At 36.2% G+C, this 22,193-nt stretch overlaps 1 protein-coding gene across 2 annotated transcripts in view; it reads left to right on the forward strand.

Annotated features, from left to right (window-relative positions):
* LOC131034254 (B3 domain-containing protein Os06g0194400) overlaps positions 1 to 11,087 on the forward strand; it is an 88,490-nt gene extending 77,403 nt beyond the window's left edge. For both annotated transcript variants that reach the window (XM_057965688.2, XM_057965696.2), the window contains exon 8: positions 10,029 to 11,087. In XM_057965688.2, the coding sequence (XP_057821671.2) occupies positions 10,029 to 10,397 (369 nt within the window). In that variant the 3' untranslated portion in view covers positions 10,398 to 11,087. The remainder of the gene's footprint in view (positions 1 to 10,028) is intronic.
* Positions 11,088 to 22,193: the final 11,106 nt, after the last annotated feature.

Genomic DNA, 22,193 nt, shown 5'->3' on the forward strand with positions numbered 1-22,193 from the left:
CCGAGGGTAATCTGCATGATATTCAATTTGCTGTGATACCCCCAAAGGGTTACTTCTCAGTTGGATGAAGAATCTCCTGCCGGTGGAGTAATACTCTGTTCTACCGGTGAAGAAATAGTCTCATCAACATTCTGATCTGTCTTCTTAATCCATTGTTTTGAAAATTCTTGCTTTACCTCATCTACCTTTTCTTTGCCTTTCAAACTGGGTCCTTTATTATATGTCGGTGAAGTCTTACTTCTACAAAATTTTGCAATATGTCCAATCTTGTTGCAAGCATAACAAGTCACATTATTCCTCTAAATAGATTTTCCATATCTTATGCCGGTTTGTGTTCTGTATTGATTAGATAAGTGCCCATGTCTTCCACAAACATAACATTTCACATTCATTCTGCAGTTTTCTGAATTATGACCAACTTTGTTGCATTTGGAACATTGACCGATGGGTGCATTGATGTTTTGATTGTTTCTAAATCTACATTGATTTGCTCTATGATCATACTTGTTGCAATTGAAACATTTCCCATTAAACTTGTAAGCATTAGGTTGTCTTACCGGTTTACTGTGATCATGATTGTTTGTAGTACCGAAACTTTCTCCAACTTCAAATCCAAGTCCATTAGTATCTCCATTTGGTTTCTGACTTTTCAGCATATCATCAAGTTCCTTTGAACTTTTCTTGAATTTCTCTTTGTGTTGATTTGCAGTAGCCAACTCATTTTCTAGAATTCCTTTTTGTCTCATAAGCTCAGTTTTATCATGTTGCATGTGAATAAGATCTGTCTTCAACATATCATTTTCATGACTAAGTCTTAGATTTTCGTTTCCAGCATCATTGAGTCTCCTAGTCAAGTCATCTTCATTCTTCTTTCTGTCTTCAATGTCTTTACAAAACCTCATAGTCATATCTTGCATTTCATTCTTCGTATTACTGTTTTCTTGTCTCAACTTGTTCACAAGTTCATTAAGAGTTTCCTTTTCATCATTATCATTCAGCATCTTCTCATGAAGTTCTTTTCTTTTATTTCGAGCTATAGTAAGATTCTCCTGAAGTCCTTGAATGAATTCCTGTGCAGTCCTCAGATCATCTTCAAGTTTGATATTCTTCAACTTCTCTGCATTATAGTCTACAAGAGCTCTTTCCAATTGTTTTCTTAAGTTCTCCATTTGTACCGGTGTCAGAATCTTCCTCAAGCTGTTAGGCTTTTGAAAATAGAGGACCAGGCTCTGATACCAATTGTTAGGATTAATGACAGTCCCAAAGATACTGAGAGGGGGGTTGAATCAGTATCTAACCGGTTTGTTGAATATTTAAACTTATTAAGAACTTTGCATCCTAAAACAGTGTATCGGTAAATAAGAATTAATGCACTAAACAGGAACAATAAAGACAGAATAGAAAACACACCATAACACAAGATGTTCAACGAGGAAACCCGGTGTGGGAAAGGCCTCGGTGAGATTTGTGACCCACAATATTCACTCACTGGCCAATGAATAAATATTACTTACAATGAGGGGCCTACACATGCAGGAAGGCCAACTGCCTAGAGCTCACTGCTCAATAAGAGTCACACTGACTACAAAAGTGGATTATGAAATCCAATACAATGTACTGCTTCAAAATAGCATCAACTATGCCAGGTTTAGTACCGGTTTAAGCTCATTCCATTACCAAAACCTTCGCTATCAACTATATCACCTTATACACAATTTTCATACTTCCATACATACATACTTCTCTATAATGACTTATAAGATCTCATACATATATATGAGTCTTTTACAATATGCCATGTCGTCTTTACAAAAGATAATTTCATTTAAATACAATAAACAAAAGTTTATTCCCTGTCGGCTTGGGTGCCGGTATGCTTTGTTGCTGTTGCCGGTGAAGTGTCTGCCGGTGTATGTAGATGTCTATGCCGGTGCCGGTGCCTGCCAGTGGCTTACCAGATGAGTGCCAGAAGGTTGCTAGATGGTTGGCATCAATGACAACACCAACTATTCTCATAAGAGTGTAGAATGCCAACAACGATTTCAATAGATGGTATTGCATTTTGATGACTAAGAAAGAAACCACTGACAAGGTGAAAGAAGATTGCATCAAAATGGAAGAGACACATAAAGCAATTCAGGAGCAGTTCATCACCTCAACTAGAGAAGTGTTTCTCCAAGATATGCTTGATGAAGATGACTTTAGTGCTGATGAGCTTTATATTCAAATAAGGTCTATCTTCTTGCCTACAACAGGTTTCTCAGATGTTGTTTTAACTAGGGTATGTTCATTCATGACATTCATGGAGACGTTTCAAAAGCAAGAAATGGAATGACAAAAGATCTTTGCCACTTTTGCTGATGCATTGGAGGTGATCTATTTCAAACTCGATAATTTGCCTAATCTGTTCTTGGAGGAGCTCAACTCAGTGATGTCCAGATTTGTTGCATTCACCATCAGAGAGTGACCAAGGGAACGAGTTCCTAGAAGAAAGTTTGTTATGAGATTGTATGTGGTGATTGTTTCTCATTGGAGGAGGTTTCCTCAAAGTTTGTGTCAAAAAATGTGCTTGATTTCTATTGGTTTGGTTAGTTGGCAACAACTAACCCTAATTAGGGTTTTGATCTCAAGTTTCAACAATCCATTTCAGGGCAATCTTGGCCCTTTATTTCATTTTAGAGCTCTATATAAGCTGCCATTTTTTCATTTGTAATGCAATAAGAAACTTGAACAATTTTTGCTACTTCGCTGCTAGATTAATAAAGACATTGAAGTGTGGTGTTTTCTACTTAATCTTTGGAGCATATGCATGGTTATTCATCTTCTCAATCCAAATTTTAGAATTTTGTTTAAGTATTAGAATTGGATGATAGAATGTTGCGTATGATTTATGGTGGAACTCTTAATCCATACCACTAGCTATTTGTTGATTGTTAATATGCCTTGTGTGGTCAACTGGAATATTTGAATGTGCTTAAGTTCAGTTGTTATTTAATAATTGATCTGCATCAAATAGATGGTGTCTTTGCTTGATAATAACTCAAAATCTATTTGATCTCCTTAGAAGATTGCATTAGCCTTAGTGGAGTTGTTCTTGTTATGGCAAAACTAAGACTAATTGAGTTTCACTAAAATCATCCTTCATCCTTGCATTCCTAAAATTAATTTTAGTATCTTGCAAACCCTATCCTTTTGCTATTTTTTTTTTTGATAAACATCTAGTAGTAGTAGAAAAGCTTCATTGCATATTGCCTAAACACCATTCCTCAAGCATTAAGAAAAAGTAAGGCCCCTTGATGAAACAACAAACATAACGACCAACTGTGCTTATCCAAATGTCGTGACTTAACATATAGAAACCTTGGAGTTATCTCAAATTATCCTTAAGCTAATCTTCAGCATTTGAGTAACTTTGATCAAGAGAGGATAAGATACTTTTGGGTATTTTATTTTGTGTTGGCATGTGCATGAAAAACACATCAACACCTTCCATATTGGAAGTTGATAAAAAAGTAATGAATTTTTAAAGCAAGTTGTGTATTCTAGATATGAATAGTTGCACTAAAAACAAAATTATCAGATTTCAAGGTGTTAAAATAATGAATTGGTCGATTTATTTCCTCATGAACCTTTGAGGGAATCGATTTAATCTTTGCCAGTATTTGAGGGCGAGGTGGCACTAGAAGACAAAAAAAGAAGAGAAAACTTGTATTCCTCTAATACTGAATCATGGAATTTTAGGAGTTGATGGGATTGATATTGGTGGTATTAATATTCTCAAATCTGGTCAGCTTTGCCATCTATTGTGTTGGGCATGGACATTCAAAAATAGGCTGAGTTTAACCTTTAAAAAAATCAGCAAAAAAGGTCTGTGGAGGTATTCTCTTGTTGGGTGTGAGACACCAACATCCGATCATGGTTGTCGATCACAATCAAGTGTAATATGCTGGCTGCCAGTCAGTACAAATCTGGACATTCAAAGGTAATAAAGGGACACATGTTTTTTCTGGAGGTTTTGGGATAGTTGTGTGCGACATTTGTGCTTCTCTCCAATCGCTAGCCTCTTGTTGCTAGTCAATACACCACTTCGCAGGTGGGAGGATATATGAGGTTGAGTGTTGCAAAGGTCTTTGAAAGAGTTGACACTTTAATGAGTGGTAATATTATTGATTGAGGCTTTGTTTGATTGCTGGACGCACGGAGGAATTCACCAATTTCCAGCAATAATCATAATTCCATAAGCATTTAGATGTGAAGCTATTTTCTGCCAGTTCGAGCCAGCTAGTGGAATATTCTTATTCCATTGCCGTCAGATTCAGGGAAAACCCAACAATGAGGGGGACCTTGGGTCTTTCTATCCACTCATTGCCTTGAAGAACAACACCCTTGGATTTGTTAGTAATATTCATCAGAGATTGTAAGTGCTGTTATAGCATCAACAAACTAAGATTTACTTGGGTTCAGTTTTGAGCAAGGTACCTGTTGGTGTACGTTTTATCATTCACCGAACGTTAGAATAAAATGTCAAGGACACTCTACCCTCTCTTGAACAAAATCACTATGTATGCCAAGATTGCAAAGAAAGACCACACGATGACTCCAAGGTTTATATGTGCAAATGTGCGACTTTATGTTGGATAGCTTCCTTGGTTATTGTTGTGACGTATTCACACATCGCCCCATTGCAAATGGAGACCCCTGCTTTTTGCTTTCTAGGGTTTGTTTTTTTGGTCTTTTAGGTTCTTGGCTATTAATCTTTGCATTGGAGAGTTGCCAGTCAGCTCGTTAGGATAGGATGGTCTGCTTAGGCCCAAATGGGTCAGTAGGTGGTCCAGGTCAGGGTCTCTATTGAAAGTTTCCTCTTGGTTAGGCCTGGGAACTTGTTTCTGGGTTAAGTCTTGATTGAGAGTAAAGGAATCTTTGTACCTTGCCATGAGTCTAAGTGAAAATCCAAGGGTGTCCTTGCCTTTAAGACCTAGGGCATTTAGTCAAGGAAGTGAGTCAAGATATGTGAGTAAGTGTTGTCCCTTTGAAGGTTTGAGATTGGTCCAGTTGATGAATGATGTTCTTGTACTCTAGGCATTGATTGGTATAAAATTGACCTATTTATCCTTAGAAAATGCCTAACAAAACCTTCAAGTTGCTCCAACTAAACTTCTTCTTCAATCTTACCATTCAAAAAAGCAGTCTTGACATCCATTTGATGGACTTTCCATCCTTTAGATGCTGCAATAGCCAAAACTGCTCGGACAGAAGTGTATCTGGCAACAAGAGCAAATGTCTCTTCATAGTCAATACCTTCTTTTTGTGAGAAACCTTTGGCAACAAACCTTGCTTTGTGCTTCTCAATGCTGCCATGTGCTGCATGTTTGATTTTGAAGAGCCATTTAGAAGATACCGCAGATTTGCCTTTAGGCTAGGCACAATATCCCAGACATCATTTTTCAGAATTGACTGATACTCTTCTGACATAGCATCTTTCCAAACTTGATGCTTGAGCGCATCTCCAACACAGGAAGGTTCTGCATCAATGATCTCACTCATCAAGGCAGTATAACTAGAAAATAGGTTAGGTCTCTTACTTTCTTTGAAGGTCCCCTTTGGAGCAGCATAATTTTCAGCTTGTTGAAGTATCTTTTTAGCCCAAAGTGGTCTCTTCCTAGTTTCGGGATAATTTTCTTCTAAAGGTTAGCCTTGAACTTCATGCTCAGCATTTTTTGGGGTCTCCCTCTGAATCTCAGGGGTGGAATCCTCATCCAAGCTTGTAGGACGATCTTGGTGTTCTAATTCATTAGAGCTTTTGGACCTCCTGAATGCTATGTCTTCCTCAAAGATGACATCTCTGCTTAGTTCAATTTGTCTTTGACCAGGTATGTATATTATGTAGGCTTTAGAGGCTTCACTGTACCCAACAAATACTCGTTTCTTTCCAGAAGGTTCTAACTTTGACCTCTTTTCTTTGGGGACATGAATATAGATTGGACACCAAAAGATCCGGAAATGACTTATGTCAGGTTTGCTGCCAGTAAAGTATTCTTCAGGGGTTTTATTGTCAAGAAGAGAATGAGGACATCTATTTTGAATGTACACATCTGTCCTAGATGCTTTAGTCCAAAATGAGGTTTCTATATTTTGGTCAAACAACATAGCCCTAGCAGCTTCTACTATAGTCCTATTCTTTGTTTCAGCTACCCCATTTTGTTGTGGGTTATAAGGTATAGTTAACTCCCTCTTAATCCCAACATTTATACAATAATCTTTAAACATATCAGAAGTGTATTCCCCCCCATCGTCTGTTCTTAAGGTTATGATTTTCTTACCTGTCATATTTTCTGCAAGAGCTTTGAATTCCTTAAATTTAGAAAGGATTTCTTCAGACTCTTTGTACCTCAGAAAATATATCCAGGTCTTCCTAGAATAATCATCTACAAATATTACATAATATAAAAATCCCCCTAATGAGGGTACAGACATGGGTCCACATAAATCAGAATGAACTAATTCTAATACATTTGTGGATTTACTGTTGCCAGAATTAAAAGACCCTTTAGTATTCTTTCCCAAGGCACACCCTTTGGAGGCTCCTTCAGATTTTTGACTTAGCTTGGGTAAGCCGATCACCATCTTCTCTATCTTAGGTAGGGCACGGAAATGAAGGTGCCCTAATCTTCTGTGCCAAAGTTCATTGGAATCTGGAGTCTCATGAATCAAGGCTAGAGGTGGAGTGGTGTAAAGTCTGTAGAGGCTCCCTTGTCTTACTCCAATGGTGTGGGCTTTTTTGATGGTGGAGTTCTTTGGCCAAGCAAGTACCTTTCCTTCCATAAAGGTTAATCTGTAACCCTTATCTTCAAGTGCAGAAATTGAGACAAGGTTTCTCTTTATACCAGGTACAAATAGAACTCCAGTCAGCTGTAGGGATATGCCTGACTTTAGGTTGATATTGCAGGTTCCTATTCCCATAACTGGATAATTTGAGTCATCACCAATTGTCACTTCTTCATTTGAACTTTCCACAAGTGTATCTAGGTGCTCACGAAATCCAGTGATGTGTCGAGATGCTCCGCTGTCAATCACCCATGTGTTGAAACTGGAGGTGACTTGACTAGAGAGGGCTGAGTAGAAGACTAGCTTCTCGGAATTACTCCCTTTCTTAATTTCTGCCATTGAAGCTTGTTGTTTGATCCTGCCTGGACACTTCATTGCATAGTGCCCATATTGGTCACATCTGAAACATTGTACTTCAGAAATGTCTCTCTTCTTCTTTGAAGACCTCTTCCCATTTGAGCTGTTGTCCCTCTTTCTCTTAAAGTTCTTCTTCTTTCCTTTCTTGTGGGAATTAGAGTTTAGAACTTGAATGTCTTCATTACCATTGAATTTTAATTGTTAATGCAATAATAACATTATGTCATGATATTTTAATTTCACGCATTAAATTTTGAAACATCTTTCAAATTTTCAATATTTATTATTTATAATTTATATTTTCCCATTATTGTTTTTTCTGTTAGCATTGGTAGCATGGAATTCTTTAGCCTAGCTGAATTTAGGAGAGGCCACAAACAAGGTACCTCATCCTTGGCATGAATGCTTTGCATCAACATGAGTAGTCCAAAACTTGGAAGCTCAATAGCCTAGCAGGGGTACAAATCCTCTGAGCACATTTGCCCAACAAGGGTTTGGAGTACGAAGTCATTTGCATGAACGTGAACATCTTGAATGCGAACATTCAAACCGGCAAGCACAATGGATTAGCGAGGGCACACTGCCCATGCTCACAATGGCCCAGTAGGGGTTTGAACCTTGGTGGCTACAACAGCAATGCCGCAATTTAACCACCACACTATGCCATGAATGGCTTCCCATTTATATTTTTTTAAGTTTAGCAATAGAAAATCTGCTTTCATTTCACTGAGTTGAGCCTTTCCCCGATCAAAAACAATTTTAGCATTTTGCAATGATGTTGTCTTTCACTTGTATATGTAAAACAGTGAAATTGACCAGCATGCTCATCGCAGCTGCTTAGTCATAATGTAGCATGCTCTTCATTTATCATGCTATAATTTTTAGTTAATTTAGTATCTCCAGTATTGCCCACAACTTATATTATTTTTCTGATTTTTCTATATCATCCTCTATTGTTGTAATCTTTGTAATCTAAACTTCAAGGCTGTCCATATCATAGAAGTTAATACTTCACTGGAACTTTTATATATATAAGGATCAGACCTTCAATTTTTTTATCATTCTTCACTGGAACTTTTATCGATATGGGTTACATATAATTATTATAAGTGATCTGCAATACTTTATTAATGCTTTAAAAGGAGAAAAAGATAAAAAAATAGACAAGGTTTCTATGTTCAATGTGGATGTGTCCTTGTCCCCATCCCCAATGGTGTTTCAGGTATGGTGGGATGGCAGCAGGTGTCTCTCTTTCCCTATATATTTTCACATATTACCATCCCCCTGCTGCCTTCCAAGAAAGGCCCCTGGACTGATGTCCTCATCCCCAAAATGCTGTGGAGCCTTGGCAAGCTTTTTATTCTTGATTTTAAGAATAAGGACAGCTTTATATACTGTTGTCCGTAAGCATGCATGCATAAAATTTTGGAGACTTTCTCAGGTTTGCAAGGGTAGAAAAGAATTTGAAGCATGCAGATTCAATGAAGGAATTTTTTTTACTTAGATAATTCATAATACACTTATATTTTGAATTCTTCACCTATCAAATTGTCCTGTGTTTCCCTGGGTAATCCTAGTCATGTTCTATTCTGCATTAGGTAATATGAGAATATATTGCCAAAGCCATCCTTCTTAACAAATGAAAGCTTGAAGACTGCATAATTTTCTCACTTTAGCTTATGATATGAAATTTTTGGCTAGAGTTGTCCATTAAAGGCTTTAATTGTACTCGGAATTCCCTATTTTAGGGTGTTGAATGTTATTAGTTCTTTTTTGTCTCAATCTGTTTTAAGTTTTTGCTGCAATTTTTATTGTATGGTTCATTTCTTATGGTTCTCATGTAAGTCTAGCTAATATAGCTGTGTAGCATTACTGTTTGTGCTTGAAATTTACTTTATTTTATGTTTTCCACTTCTAGTAGACCTTCGCCCAAATGATAAAGCTGCAAGGTCTAAGTTGTGAATAAATTTACAAAACCATTTGAAAAAGATTTTCAGAAACAAAAGGCTGAATTAGAAAGTCTTACCAATCGGATTACCCAAAGAGGGGAGATATTGGAGCTGCTGTATGTCTACAATAGTCATTTCCCTTTGAGCTATTCCTGCTGCCTTGGAAAGACGGCAGTTTTTGTTTTACTGACAGAGTGACCACCTCAGGTGTATTCATTTCCACAGGAACTGTTGGGATGCAGATGTCTCATTTGGAGATGCAATTGCCATTCATTCAGGGAAAGCACTGGGGAAAACATGATATGGCCTCACAGCTTAACAAAAACCGTGTGAAACAAAGCCATTTATGACAGTCTTCATCTTGGCAATATAGTTGTTGCCACCAATGATAGCCTTCTTCTATCATGAACCTTCGCCTCCAGGGAAGCTGCTCTTTCCTTGAATCTGCCAACTTCTGTCTGACTAACTAGTTGCACAGGTTCAGAGAGGTTTGCGTTGGTGCACAGTGAATGCTCTTGTCACATTTTTCTGCACCAATTTGTGGAGATTCCAGCGAAATACTTTATTTTGGATGCCTGATCCATGAAACATCCAAAGCACCCCTTATAAGCAAGAGCTAAATATTTTATGAAAAGCAAATTTGGCATCAACTTAAGATCTTATATTGCAAAAAATTGATTTTCTGTTTGCCATTTTTGTTTACAATTTTACATGCTAACGTTTGCAAATTGTTGGTCATTGCTGAATGTAAGAGTTTTGTTGTGCAGGGCAGAGGAACAATGTCATAATCAATTTATGTAGTTCGTGGAATGATAAATTTGGTGATAGTCTGAAAGTATGCAATTAATTGTTGCTTTATGTTTAGTCTGGTGTCTGATAACATGCTTTTAACTACAGGTGTATATTACCAAAGCAAAAGACTTTGAGTCAGGCACTACATCAAAGAAGGCCTCAAGTATGAATGGCAATTTGCCAGAGGAATCTGGTGCTGCTAGAAAATCGGTGGTGAAGAAGACTTCAAATATGAAATCAGTAAAAAAGAATTCCCCAAGAGAACAAAAAAAAATCAATTCAAAGCGTAAGGGTGAACAAGTCTTAACATTGGGCAAGGTTACTAGTACAATGCTAAATTCAAAGAAGGGAAATGCTAGCAAGAAGGTACCTGCAAGTCAAACACAAGTTAGAACCATAACCATGTCTCAAGCTACAGAAAATGTAAATAATGATCAATCTACAAGAGTGAACAAGCGAGGCAGAGCAAAATAGAGGGTATTCTTCTTCATGATTCAAAGAATTCTATTTCATGATATCACCAGAGATGTGAGACGAGTATTTGCACATTTATGGAAATTACTTTCAGAAAGCATGTCTTTTTTGATCAGGTAAAGTTCATAATATATATTTGCATCATTGCTAAAAACCTTTATGGTTGAGAAGCAAAGCCTCTAACTGCAACATGAGACATATCACATAAACAGACTACTAATTAAGGCTCTCAGACCCCATAGTAGGATCATATCAGACCATGAAACAGAAAATTTGGCATAAAGAATTACCAGAATCAAATATCTATTAATATTTCCTGAGGAGGTTACACGAAAAAGATTTTGCATGAACCTCTCTATCTCATGGGTTGTCTTTGATTTCAATCATCCAACATTCATTTTTTTGGTGGCAAGCAAGCAATTATGTTTCAACAGCAATTTAGATCTGAGAGCTTATCTTGGCATCAAGACAGAATTTTTTTTTCAAGGCTATAGCATTGGTTTGCATTGTCCTGATTTTCAGGTAACCTGGAAATTGTGTGCCCCTGTAAGAAAATGGATGTGTATTGATTGAGAAATAATTCAAAGTCGTGCTCATGAAATTATGAAAACTTCAGCTTCTCAACTGTATTCACCATTTTACAAAATCAACAGCTTGATTCATATATACTGGGTAATATATTTCGTTTCTTCGAGCATATTTGTATTTGCATGTTTGTTTGTGGTTCCACTGCTATTGTATCCATTCTGACCTCAAATTGTATTCTTGCTGGGTAAAAAACAAAATACTAATATCATATGGAAATTTGGGCCTCTGTCTAGAAAGATGTACAAAATATAGCTGCCCCGTAAAATAAAAGGTTGCCAAGAATACAATGTAGTTGCCTTTTAATCATCTGTTGTTCTAAGAAAATATGCAGATCAACTTTTCATGAGGACATTTTCTTGTTAACATGTAGAGACTTATGAATTTTAAGCAGGATTTGGCTGTACATCTAAGCCAAAATTGCATGTTTTTGTAAAGCTATAGATTATTTCTCTTAGGGTTTATGTAACTTGCATGTTCTTTGGGGTGATGTGAGACATTTCTTTAAAAAGAATATACAAAATATTAGTTATTGCAATACGTCTGCAGAAGACAGTGATTAACAGTATGTAAAATAATAAAAGCATATGCACATGAAAGCCCAGTGCTTTTTTTGTTTACACTATCAATGGAATATCAAAATTATAAAATGTCTTGGCTTTAGTATTTGATCATAAAGGAATACCACATTTATAGTTGCTAATTAAACCAATCAGAAAGATCATCAACCATGAGCTACAAGGTGCGGAAATAATATAGCTACTGCTTAGATTGTCAATCTCAGTGTGAATTCAAGGGTTCCAAAATTGCTTACAACAGACAGGTTGAAGTCTCAAGTGAAATTTTAAAAATCTGCTTATGCACAATGACAGCATAGAAAACTTGATGTTGTGTTGGAGATATGGGTTCAACCATAGTATAAAAGCATCTAAGACTAACAGTTGAAAACTGAATTGTTAAAGGTTGAAGCTATTGATCTTGTTTACTAGATAGCTCTAAATACTGGTAGCTGATATGTTAAGGTTCACTCAAATCAGACATCTGTGTCAACAATCTGCCAGACATGATGCATGATGGAGGAAAAATGATTAATGTTAGGTGGTCAATTCACAAGGAGCTGACAAGTGCAGCGAATTATCGATTTGACAGGGTACACAATGTCATTTGATGTAATTGAATCTATAACTTTGAATCTGGATTCTGAGCATCTCTATTACCTGATTGAGCAGTTGGAGGCCATGTATGTGCCAGGAAACATGCAAAACAGAGCAAACCTAACAAACAGAATGCCGATCCTGACATGTGGAGCTCAAAAGATTCCGCTGGAAAAATTCTGGTAAGAAGTTTGCACCACTGACAAAGGAGTTTTAGGACATATGTTTTACAAACAAGATCTCCTCTTTGGTGACTTTTTTGCTAAGATATTTTGACTGATTCAATAGACATGTTTCCTAAAAAAGGGAGTGAAATCCTGAAATTTTAATTGTCTCGACAAACTGCGAAATTCTCCAAGAACCTTTCAACAGGACTGGCTGAGAAGAATCTGAGAACACCTTCCGCAGGACCATTTTCTTATTGCTTAAATTGCTAGAGTAAAGGTCATATAATAACTAGACCTTGCCTCTGCTGTTGTGAATTATTCCTCCTGCATCAGATGTCAAGCTTTTGACTGATAAGCACCATCAAAGTTCAAAATAAAACACCACTGTGGGATCCAGCATTGAGGTGGCTGCAGTGACTATCATACTATGAAAATGTCTATTTGTCAGTACTGAAGCTAGGATAACTTCTAGCAGATTTGATGTTAGGTGTCAATTATACAGAGAAATCAAGTGACACTAGTCTGCTTGATGTTGAGCCATATATGATTTGGTGAAGGTTCTTGGTTTATTTAGGGTCTCATGAATACTTGTTGATTGACAGATTCCATATTCTCCAATGGAAAAATGTGGGAATTGATGCTCAAGTATGGTTTACTAACTATGAATAAAAGGAATTGTTTGGTTGTATTTCTACTTAACTTGTGAAGAATTGACGATAGGCATAGATTGGTCTTCCAAGGAGGATAGAAAATTCCAGATTTGTCATACAAAAGGACATAGCAGTAGCAAATGTATCACATCTTTGCATTGCAAACAATGCACCCTTTGGCGAAGGCTATGCCAACTTCCTCCACAGTCAAATCCAATACTTATCTCAAATACTTTTTTGTTATGCTGCAACATGTATTCACACCCTTTGACTGTATGGTCTCAACAATCATGCATTCCCCATCAGAGTTCATATCTATCTTGAGGTATATCTGTCTTATCTTTGCTTCAATTCAGCAACTAATTTGTTTGATAAAGCCTATGACTAGAATTATCGCATTGGAAATAATGAACGATGTCAGTCCCTTCTGTATGCAATTCTTTTGTACACGATAACCGGATTCCTCAACGGTGCAAAGAAAAAATTTCTTTGTATTTCAAAGGCTGGAAATGATATGTGAGAGGAAGGTATTTCAAGTTCTGGCAGAGAAGTAACGTCATGTATCTTTCAAAACAAAGGGTGATCTTTCATCTTGGATTACCCAAAATAAACAATATTTACTAATATTCCTTTTCTGATCAGCCTTGATATGGTTGTTCTACATGTAGCTTTTACTGAATCTCTATGATCTGTTTCTGAGGCTGAGTCAGAATCTCCCTGTGAACTCCATATGGAATCTGAATTTGGTATTTACTGTTAAGAACACCTAAATCTACAGATGCCAATAAGAAGCGTAATTCACTTAGAAGAGAAAATTGCCACAAACAGATTCGCAAAATCTACAATGCTTGATTTTTTTAATTGTAATGTAATTACTAATTTTACTGTAGAAAGTCTTATTTTGAACTACTCTCTGGTTCTTACTATTGGTGTCATGTTATCTATCACCAGCATTTAAACAATTGCCAAGAGTCAAAGGTCATATAATGATTCAAGTCCAATGAATCAGCTACAAATGGGTTGCAGCCTCCAAAACAGCTTCTTCACAAAAGGACCATCAGAACAACATTAATGTTGTCTTACCCTGCTGCTGGTGCTAGATTAGCTATTGCGCTAAAATCAGCTTTTGCTCTTCATCTTTCTATTAAGCTCTACTTTCAGAGCTTACGTGATCAGTGTTTCTTGATACAATGAAATCAGGTTCCTTCTGTGACACCTAATTCACATTCCATGTTGAAGACAAATTTTGGTACCATGGAACGTTTTGGCATCAATTCTGACATATCAACTTTTCCACCAATTTGATGTTGATATCATTGGCTTTTGGTGCTGAGCTTAATTTTGTGCCAAAATCATATTTGGCATTAAAACTTCACGAAGTCTGAAGTAATTAAAATTTTCCAAGTCAATCCTTTATGAATTTTGAAATGTCAATTTTGTCCTACTCCCATAGCCTGGTTAATAATGTATTAAAAGCTGTTTTACCGATGGTTATGTGTATTTGACTTTAATATTGGTAGCACAATACAAGAATTTTCGCATAGAACATGTATCACCTGCATATTGCAAATGAGTCTGACTAGGACTAATCCGAATAAGCATAATCTCAAAAAAAATCTTTCTTGACAAGCAGCCTGCTGTGCCCTATTCAAACTCTCAGCCAAAACAATGAATAAATCAAATCAAATCTTGAGAAGAATGAAATGCTTCATAAGTAAGTGATAACTCAAAAGTGTAGGCATGCAAACTCAGTCAAGTAACCAGTAAATCCATTTTTTTGGTAAATATCAAAGCAGAAAAATATCTTTTAAATGAGATTGCAATTGTAAGGCAAAAGCTTTGTGCATAATATGATCTAATAGCATCTGTTTACTGGATGAATAGTCTTAATAATATTTCTTGTATTCGACTACTTTTGATAAAGCTAGATTGTTTCTCAATGTGTGGCAGAATTTGCTGTAGCTTGTGTATTATTCTTTTAGTAATTACCTTCTATTCTGTTCCAGAAAGAAATAGGCCTGTAATGCAGAAAGGTAATATCTGTGGCATGTTTTCTTATGTAAACAGCGTGTGAAATTTGTCTTCTTCAAGAGTACTAGAAATTCCTCAAACAATTTCATCAGATTGGCCTTCAGAATATTCCAATTTTTTTTGAAATTATTGATACAAAAGTCATTAGGTTTTGGGGATTTACTGGACTGCATTTAGATAACTCTTTTTCTATAGTTATAGTGACAAGATCCATCAAAGCCTGATCTGTCAGTTATATGTTTTATTTTCGAGAATTGAAGATCAAGTGCATACAAATTATGATATAATTAGCAGATCCTTGATATGGGTTCTGATATAGTTATGTATTTAGTTAGACTCCTCAATTAGAATGCTATTTTATTGGAATATTCTTGTTATATGATTAAATATTTGTCCTATTAATTTGTGGTAACATTTCCTATACCAATGCCTTGTTTAATCCAGATCATTATGGACATTTCCCACCAAAAGCTACATTATGAAGAATATAGTTAATCTACTCCGTTAGAGTTTGCTATTCAGCTTAAAGGATTGCTTTCTGTCCAGAGCTGTTTGTGCTGTGCTTTGGTTTGTTGTTGGTGTTTCTTGGTTTTTTAAAGGAGTGGCATATCACTCCTATTCAACTGCTTTTGTCATTGGGTTATTTTATCAATGAAAAAATATTGACATTGTCAAGCCCTTGAAAGATTTGTCTGTCCTGACATTTCCTGATTGCTGTTGAAAATTTGAATCTTGACACCAATGCATGTAAATTGAAGAGTGTTATTAAGGAAGGAGTGTTGATTGTGGTTTGGATTAAGACCAGCTATGTGAAATCATGTATTGTTGGTTTTGAGCATTAAATGTCCCATTTTTTCGAAGCATGTGTTACGTAACTAAACATTTTTAGGATCCTCAGACACATTCTACACCAAATCTCCTGCACTATGGTATATTTTCTTCTTTTAGAATAATATCAACTGGCCTTAATTCTGCAATAAATAGAGGTTGGCTGTATGTTCTTGTAAGATTGCAGTCAGCTTTCTCTGAAAGAGAACGAACTAGCTAGAATTTTCTCTCGTATCTATAGGAAAATTAGGTAACATTGATTTTTTCGTAGGGAGAAATCACCTAACAGTAAAGTCTAGTAGAGAAGCTTAGGTTGAGATGGTGTAAAATATAATTAATTTCCATTTAACAGAGTCCAAAGAATGATATAATGATCCAGCTATTTTGCCTAGAAGTTTGGTATTGAGATAAGTCTTTTTGTATTTCACCTTTTTATTTTAAAAAGAAATACATCTTGTCTTACATCTCAAAATGGTTACAAGGAAAATCTTTGCCTTAGAAATACATCTTATATAACAGCTAAAAACTATTTACATCAGTTGCACAACATCACTGCAAAGTCCTGCTGCAGAACGAGAACTGATAATATCTTAGCTTTTGTCTCAAGGTGCAAAATGTCAACATTGTTAAACAAAACTGGCAAACTTCGCTTTGATAAACCAAGTCACATCAACCTGATCAATTTTAACCGAAGAGACACTACTCTTGAAAGCTTGCAATTAATCACTACCTGCTGTTGTGCCCTTTCATTTCTAGAGTTCTTTGAAAAGCGGTTCTGAAATTTCTATATACATAAATAATTTTTTGGGCCCATTTTTATATTTACAGGCAGAAAAATATGGAGAAAATGGATACTGATTTTTTTTGGTTTAAGGTTAGGAAATGTCTCCAATTGGAATCCTCAAAAAATATGTAATTTTTTTTTTGTATTTTCTGATTATGAAATTGGGATTAGATGCCAACAACATGTAACTAATCCTATGCAATTATTATCAGCAAATAAAGTTTAAAAATTAAATAAAATAAAAATGACTAACGAATTAGCAGAAAATGCCTTTGCTCCTGTTTTTGCTGCTGAGTGGCGTTGTGGCCAGGGTTCTCCAATCTCCATTAGATCTCTCGAGTGTTGTTGGTTGAAAATTTTGTACACCCGGGGGATGTATAAAATTGTGGTTTCGGCCACAATGTGTGAGTATAAAACTCTCCTAATTTAGGGAAGGCTCCCCCTTTGCTTTCTACTTTAACAATTCAAAAATAAACTCTAACTCTAAATCTGGGCGAAACTCCGTCTTGTTCTCTTTTTTCAAAAAAAACATTCATTCTTTTCTATTCTTTCGGGAAAAGAATCACAACTGAAAGCACAAATGATTAATGAAGTAAACTAAATAAAGAAGCAAAGTTTCCATAAAGGCACAAAGTCCTCCGTTGCTTCTCTGGGACAGGAAACAAAAAGAAAGCTCAAAGTCTTCAACTATCTACCCTCCTATCAACCTTTTTTAGATGATTTTTTGGTAACCAAGCATCGTATGTAGCAGCGCAAAGTCTAACTACAGGATGCACCTCTTATGCACAAACATAGAAAATAAAAACAACACAAAGTTTGCAAGTTACCCCCTTAGCTTGAGCATCCTACAATAGTTTCAAATGTGACAAGCAGTTCAAAGTTTGCTGTATCAAATCTTAAAACCAATCTAAAACTCCAAACGCAATAAGTAGCTCAAAGTCTACAAGATTGAGCTTGAATCCCCCTTGTATAACACCTTAAAACTCACAATCAATTTCCAAAAAATGTCGTCACATAACACTTTGAATCAACACAAAGTTTGAAAGCAATTTGCATCTTTTAATTGACTGCAATCTGATTTACAACTAAGCTCAAAGTCGTAGAGTGTACATACAAATTGACAGAGTCTTGTTGCATTGCCCAAAAGATATCGATTACAATAGACCCCCTCAAGTATTTATAGGAGAGGAGCCTTGAGAAAAAGGTGGGAGGATCCCAACTAACTTGAGAAATTCTCTCAACCACCATAACTTATTTCAACTACAATTCTAATTTAATTCAACTTGTAGTTGTTTTACATGTAATTACATTTTACAAAAATGCAAGTGAAAGAAAATTTGTTTTTACATGTAATTTGTCAAAACAAAATTACAAATGCATAATTGAAACTATTCTGTGTCTGAAGACACGACTCTAATTACATCATCCTTTGTCTGTGATGATCTTCATGCTGCTTTAGGATGCTAGAACTTGTAGTATTCAGGATTGGTGAAGACATCTCGAATCGGAATGAGAATTTGAATCCTTAATGATTTTTGAGTCTTTGGCCAACGAACTTCAATCTTATCTTCTTGCTTGGGGTAGTATTGGCTTTTCAGGAGGGAAGTTCTTTGCAAGGCTAAAGTAAGAAGCTTGTATCTGTCTTGAAAGCATTCTATGCTCTCAATTATCATCACTTATCCATCTTCTTCTATGGCTTTGTCACGTTGTTGTTCTTTCTTTGTATCATCCTCCAATCTTGAAATCTGCTTTCAAAAAAGGCCCATGCCTTAATTTGTTGATTTGGTAGGTCGTGTGTGCAAACATGACTGACATGGGTGAGACAAAGGGACTGCAAAAGTGGGGTCAAAGCTCAATTTCGGGTTTTAAAGACTGCATTACATGTGTGGAAAAACAAGAGCATTGACTTGCAATTATGGAGGATGAACATGCAACTTCATATGTGTAATGGGAAAACACAAGTTTGCACTTGTAATTGCATCCTAGAGATTCATTTTCAAGTGTTTTTTTAGTGCATTTTGGACCAATTTCGGGTTCTGGGAGGCTAACTGCAAGAGCAATGTGGAGGAAAGCTTTTACATTTCCACTTGTAATCGGGTCTTGAAGACCCGATTTCAAGTGAACATTTATGCAATATAACTTCTTGGAAAACACTTGAGCATGGAGAGATATGACTTGCAAATGGAACGAGCTCACCAAGTTAAGGTGTATTGACAATTTTAATACTTGCAGTCGGGTCTTGGAGACCCGATTGCAAGTGTGCAAGGGGGGGGGGGGGGGGAAGATTGGGGTAAAACAATGTGCTTCACTTGGAGTCGGGTCTCCAAGACCCGACTTCAAGTAGATATGAGTTTTCAAACATATGAAATGCTTAGTTCATCTTTGCATGATACACATATGACATGAATATGAGAGATGCAACTTTGAATGTGACAATCTTTACTTGTAGTCGGGTCTCAAAAACCCGACTGCAAGTGAAGTTACAAAGGTTTACAAATACAACTTGCAATCCTCTTCTTGTGATCCGATACCAAGCACATATGAGGGAAAGTAAGATGCCAAAGCATACTTGTAGTCGGGTCTTGGAGACCTGACTGCAAATATGTTTGCATATTTTAACTTGTACTTGCAAATATAAAACCCAATCCAAATGGATAATACATTACTTGTAGTTGGGGTTATGAAACCTAACTGCAAGTCATCTTGATATTGCACAACACATTGAATACAACAAGAACTTTGTTAGGAATCAAAATGCATGAGAACTACTTGTAGTTGGGTCTACAAGACCTGACTACAAGTCTTTTGTATTTAAAGACTTGCACTTGAAGAGGGATGAGCCGATTGCAAATATGTGAACCGATAATGAAAAGAACATGACGCAAACACAAGGCCGGTGATGGATTCAAAGTGAGAGCACATTCTTGAATGTGTAGGGGGAAGAACATGAACTTTGCATTGAATGAATGGGAAGATTCACAGCGGGGTTTATACTTGGACGCTAAAACATTTACCATGGCGTGATAGGGAATCTCATTGCTTGTAGTTGGGTCTTGGATACTTGATTACAAGCAATCAACACTTGCATTTCAAAAACTTGCATTATGATGCTTAAGACCCGATTTAAGCTTATTATAGTGATATTATTGCAAGTGAAAAAACTTAACAAAACCCCCTTTATACTTGTAATTGGGTCTTAAAGACTCGATTACAAGTGAATAGATTTCACTTGTAATGCACTTAGAAAACCACCAACTTGCAATGACTTCTTTGGAACATGAAATTGCACAAAGTGACCAAAATGAAGGCAAAAACTAACCAAAACTTTCACAGAGATGGAAGATAAGCTTGTGATTGATTTACCATCCAAAAATGTAGACTTTCCACCTTGGGAAGTGTGCCCTAGAGCCTTAAAATCTCAAATTGCAAACAAAAATCTTCTACTTGCAATGACTGCTTTGAAACTCGAAATTGAAGAAAAAGCTAGGAAAATGAAGGCCAAAACTCACCAAAATTTGGACAACAATGGCAAAGACACCCCTTGATGATTTGACCCTATCAAATATAAGTTTTGCACCTCGTAAAATGAGCCTTAGAGATAAAAATGACACATTTTGAGCTAAAATTTGTAGGGGTTGTCACATTTTTGAGGACAACAAGCGTCTCTGACCATGGTAACATCTTCACGGCCTTGTCCTTCGAAGTCCTCTGCACTTAATTTTTTACCTTCCATTGTCGACCTTGGTTGCTTTATGTCCTCCTTCAAAGAATGCAAATGTTTTAGGTGACAATCAGGAATTTGGTGCAACATAGGATTCCTCCTTTAGGGATGCGGTTGTTCATGGTGCCTCGAACAATGGGGCGAAACCCTTTGGATGGGATGTGAAGCCAAAAAAATGTTGGAAAGCTTTGGAATCTTGGATGCTCAAGTGCATTATAAGGACAACACAAAAAATGTAATTCCTCTTAGATAGATAGTCTTTTCCCAATCTTAGTGTTCTATGAGGATTTGGAAAAAGAGGTTATCAAAGGAGAGCAATTTTTCATTTATGGTAGTTTAATTGGCCAATTTAATTGTTTTTGACTTGGACCCTCAGACTTCCACAATTGTTTTAGTGATGCATGGCAATTGATGTTAATTTGGAAGTCTGCACATGTGCCAATAGCTCTTTTGTTGCAGTTTTGGATGCTAATCTTTGGGAAAAATGGTGCCGAGGAAAAAACTTGCTCCTCCTCAAACCCTAGTATATAAAGTTTAATCCTCTTACTAAATTATTCATGGTGAAGCCTACTTGGGTTTGTCTCCCAAATCTTTCGTTACAGTTCTTGTCTAGGTATCTAGCAGTAGATACAAACTCTACCAATTTCACACACACTACCTTAGTCTGAATCCTTGTGGATTTGGATACTTTGAGAGATCTTCTAGCTGGTATCACTTTCAAGTTTGTTGAGCACACTTGGCCACAATCTCTAGATTATGAAGGTTTTCCTTTCCAACGTCGAAGATGTTTTGAAATAGGACACATTGTTAACAATTGTTCTAAGCTAAAGATTAAAGTCGATTATCAAAGTTCTTGGTGGGTTGATGCGCTTCCACAACATTATACTATGGACGCTCCTCCTGAGCACTTTGAGAAGGTGTTTGATCCTCTGCACTCCTCTCCTAAAGGCAATGATGGTCCCTTCTTTGCAGGTGACAAATGAGAAAAATGAGAGCAACATGCAAATTAAAAATGTGGATGCTTCTATCCAAACTTTTGAGGCTTCAAACACTTCTTCAATGAATGACAACTCCAATCCTAAAGAGAAATCCATGAATTCTTCGAGGATTTTGGCTTCTCGTGTGAGGGTTTACTCAATGAAAATGTACACTAGAGGTAAACATAACAAATCAATGAGATACTCCTTCAAACATACCAAGATTGGACAAAAGCTAAGAGGAAGAAATTAAACCTTCTTACACCAAATGAGGCTAAGATCCTCCAAGAATGGGAAGAATATTGAAAATTAAATGTCTTTGTGCTCACATGTCTAGATGGGCTGCAACTTTTTGCATTAGTTATTATTTAGAAGGTTAGAGTACTGTAGTTATTTATATGCACCCCTATGCATAGGGCATGCACTTTATCCTTTATTATTCAAAATTTATATGGAGTACAACTCCCTCATGCCTAGGTTTTTGAGTAAAAATAAAAACAATGAGTAGTTGAAAAATATCATCAATAATTAATGCTAATTAATTAGGGAAAACTTCAGATCTTAACATGGATCAATAATGATAGCAAATGAGCAGAAAAAATCTCTAATGACATTTAAATTATTCTAATCCAAATGAAAAAGAAACCCTTAATCAATAATAATAACAATTTTGGCTTGCAAAATATTAATATATTCACTTACAATCGTCATATAGCCTCTATGATGCATTGGAAATCCTTATTACATTATTCAAACCTTGTTACAATCCTTGAATTGTTAGGAAAGAATGCTTCATACCTATTTACATTTAATCCATTTTCTACATAACTTATAAGAGAAAAGCATGCATACAAGCTTACAAAATAACCATTTAATACATAGATCAAATAGACAAGCGA

The sequence above is a fragment of the Cryptomeria japonica genome, chromosome 5 (genome assembly GCF_030272615.1).
Source record: "Cryptomeria japonica chromosome 5, Sugi_1.0, whole genome shotgun sequence".
Taxonomy (NCBI): domain Eukaryota; kingdom Viridiplantae; phylum Streptophyta; class Pinopsida; order Cupressales; family Cupressaceae; genus Cryptomeria; species Cryptomeria japonica.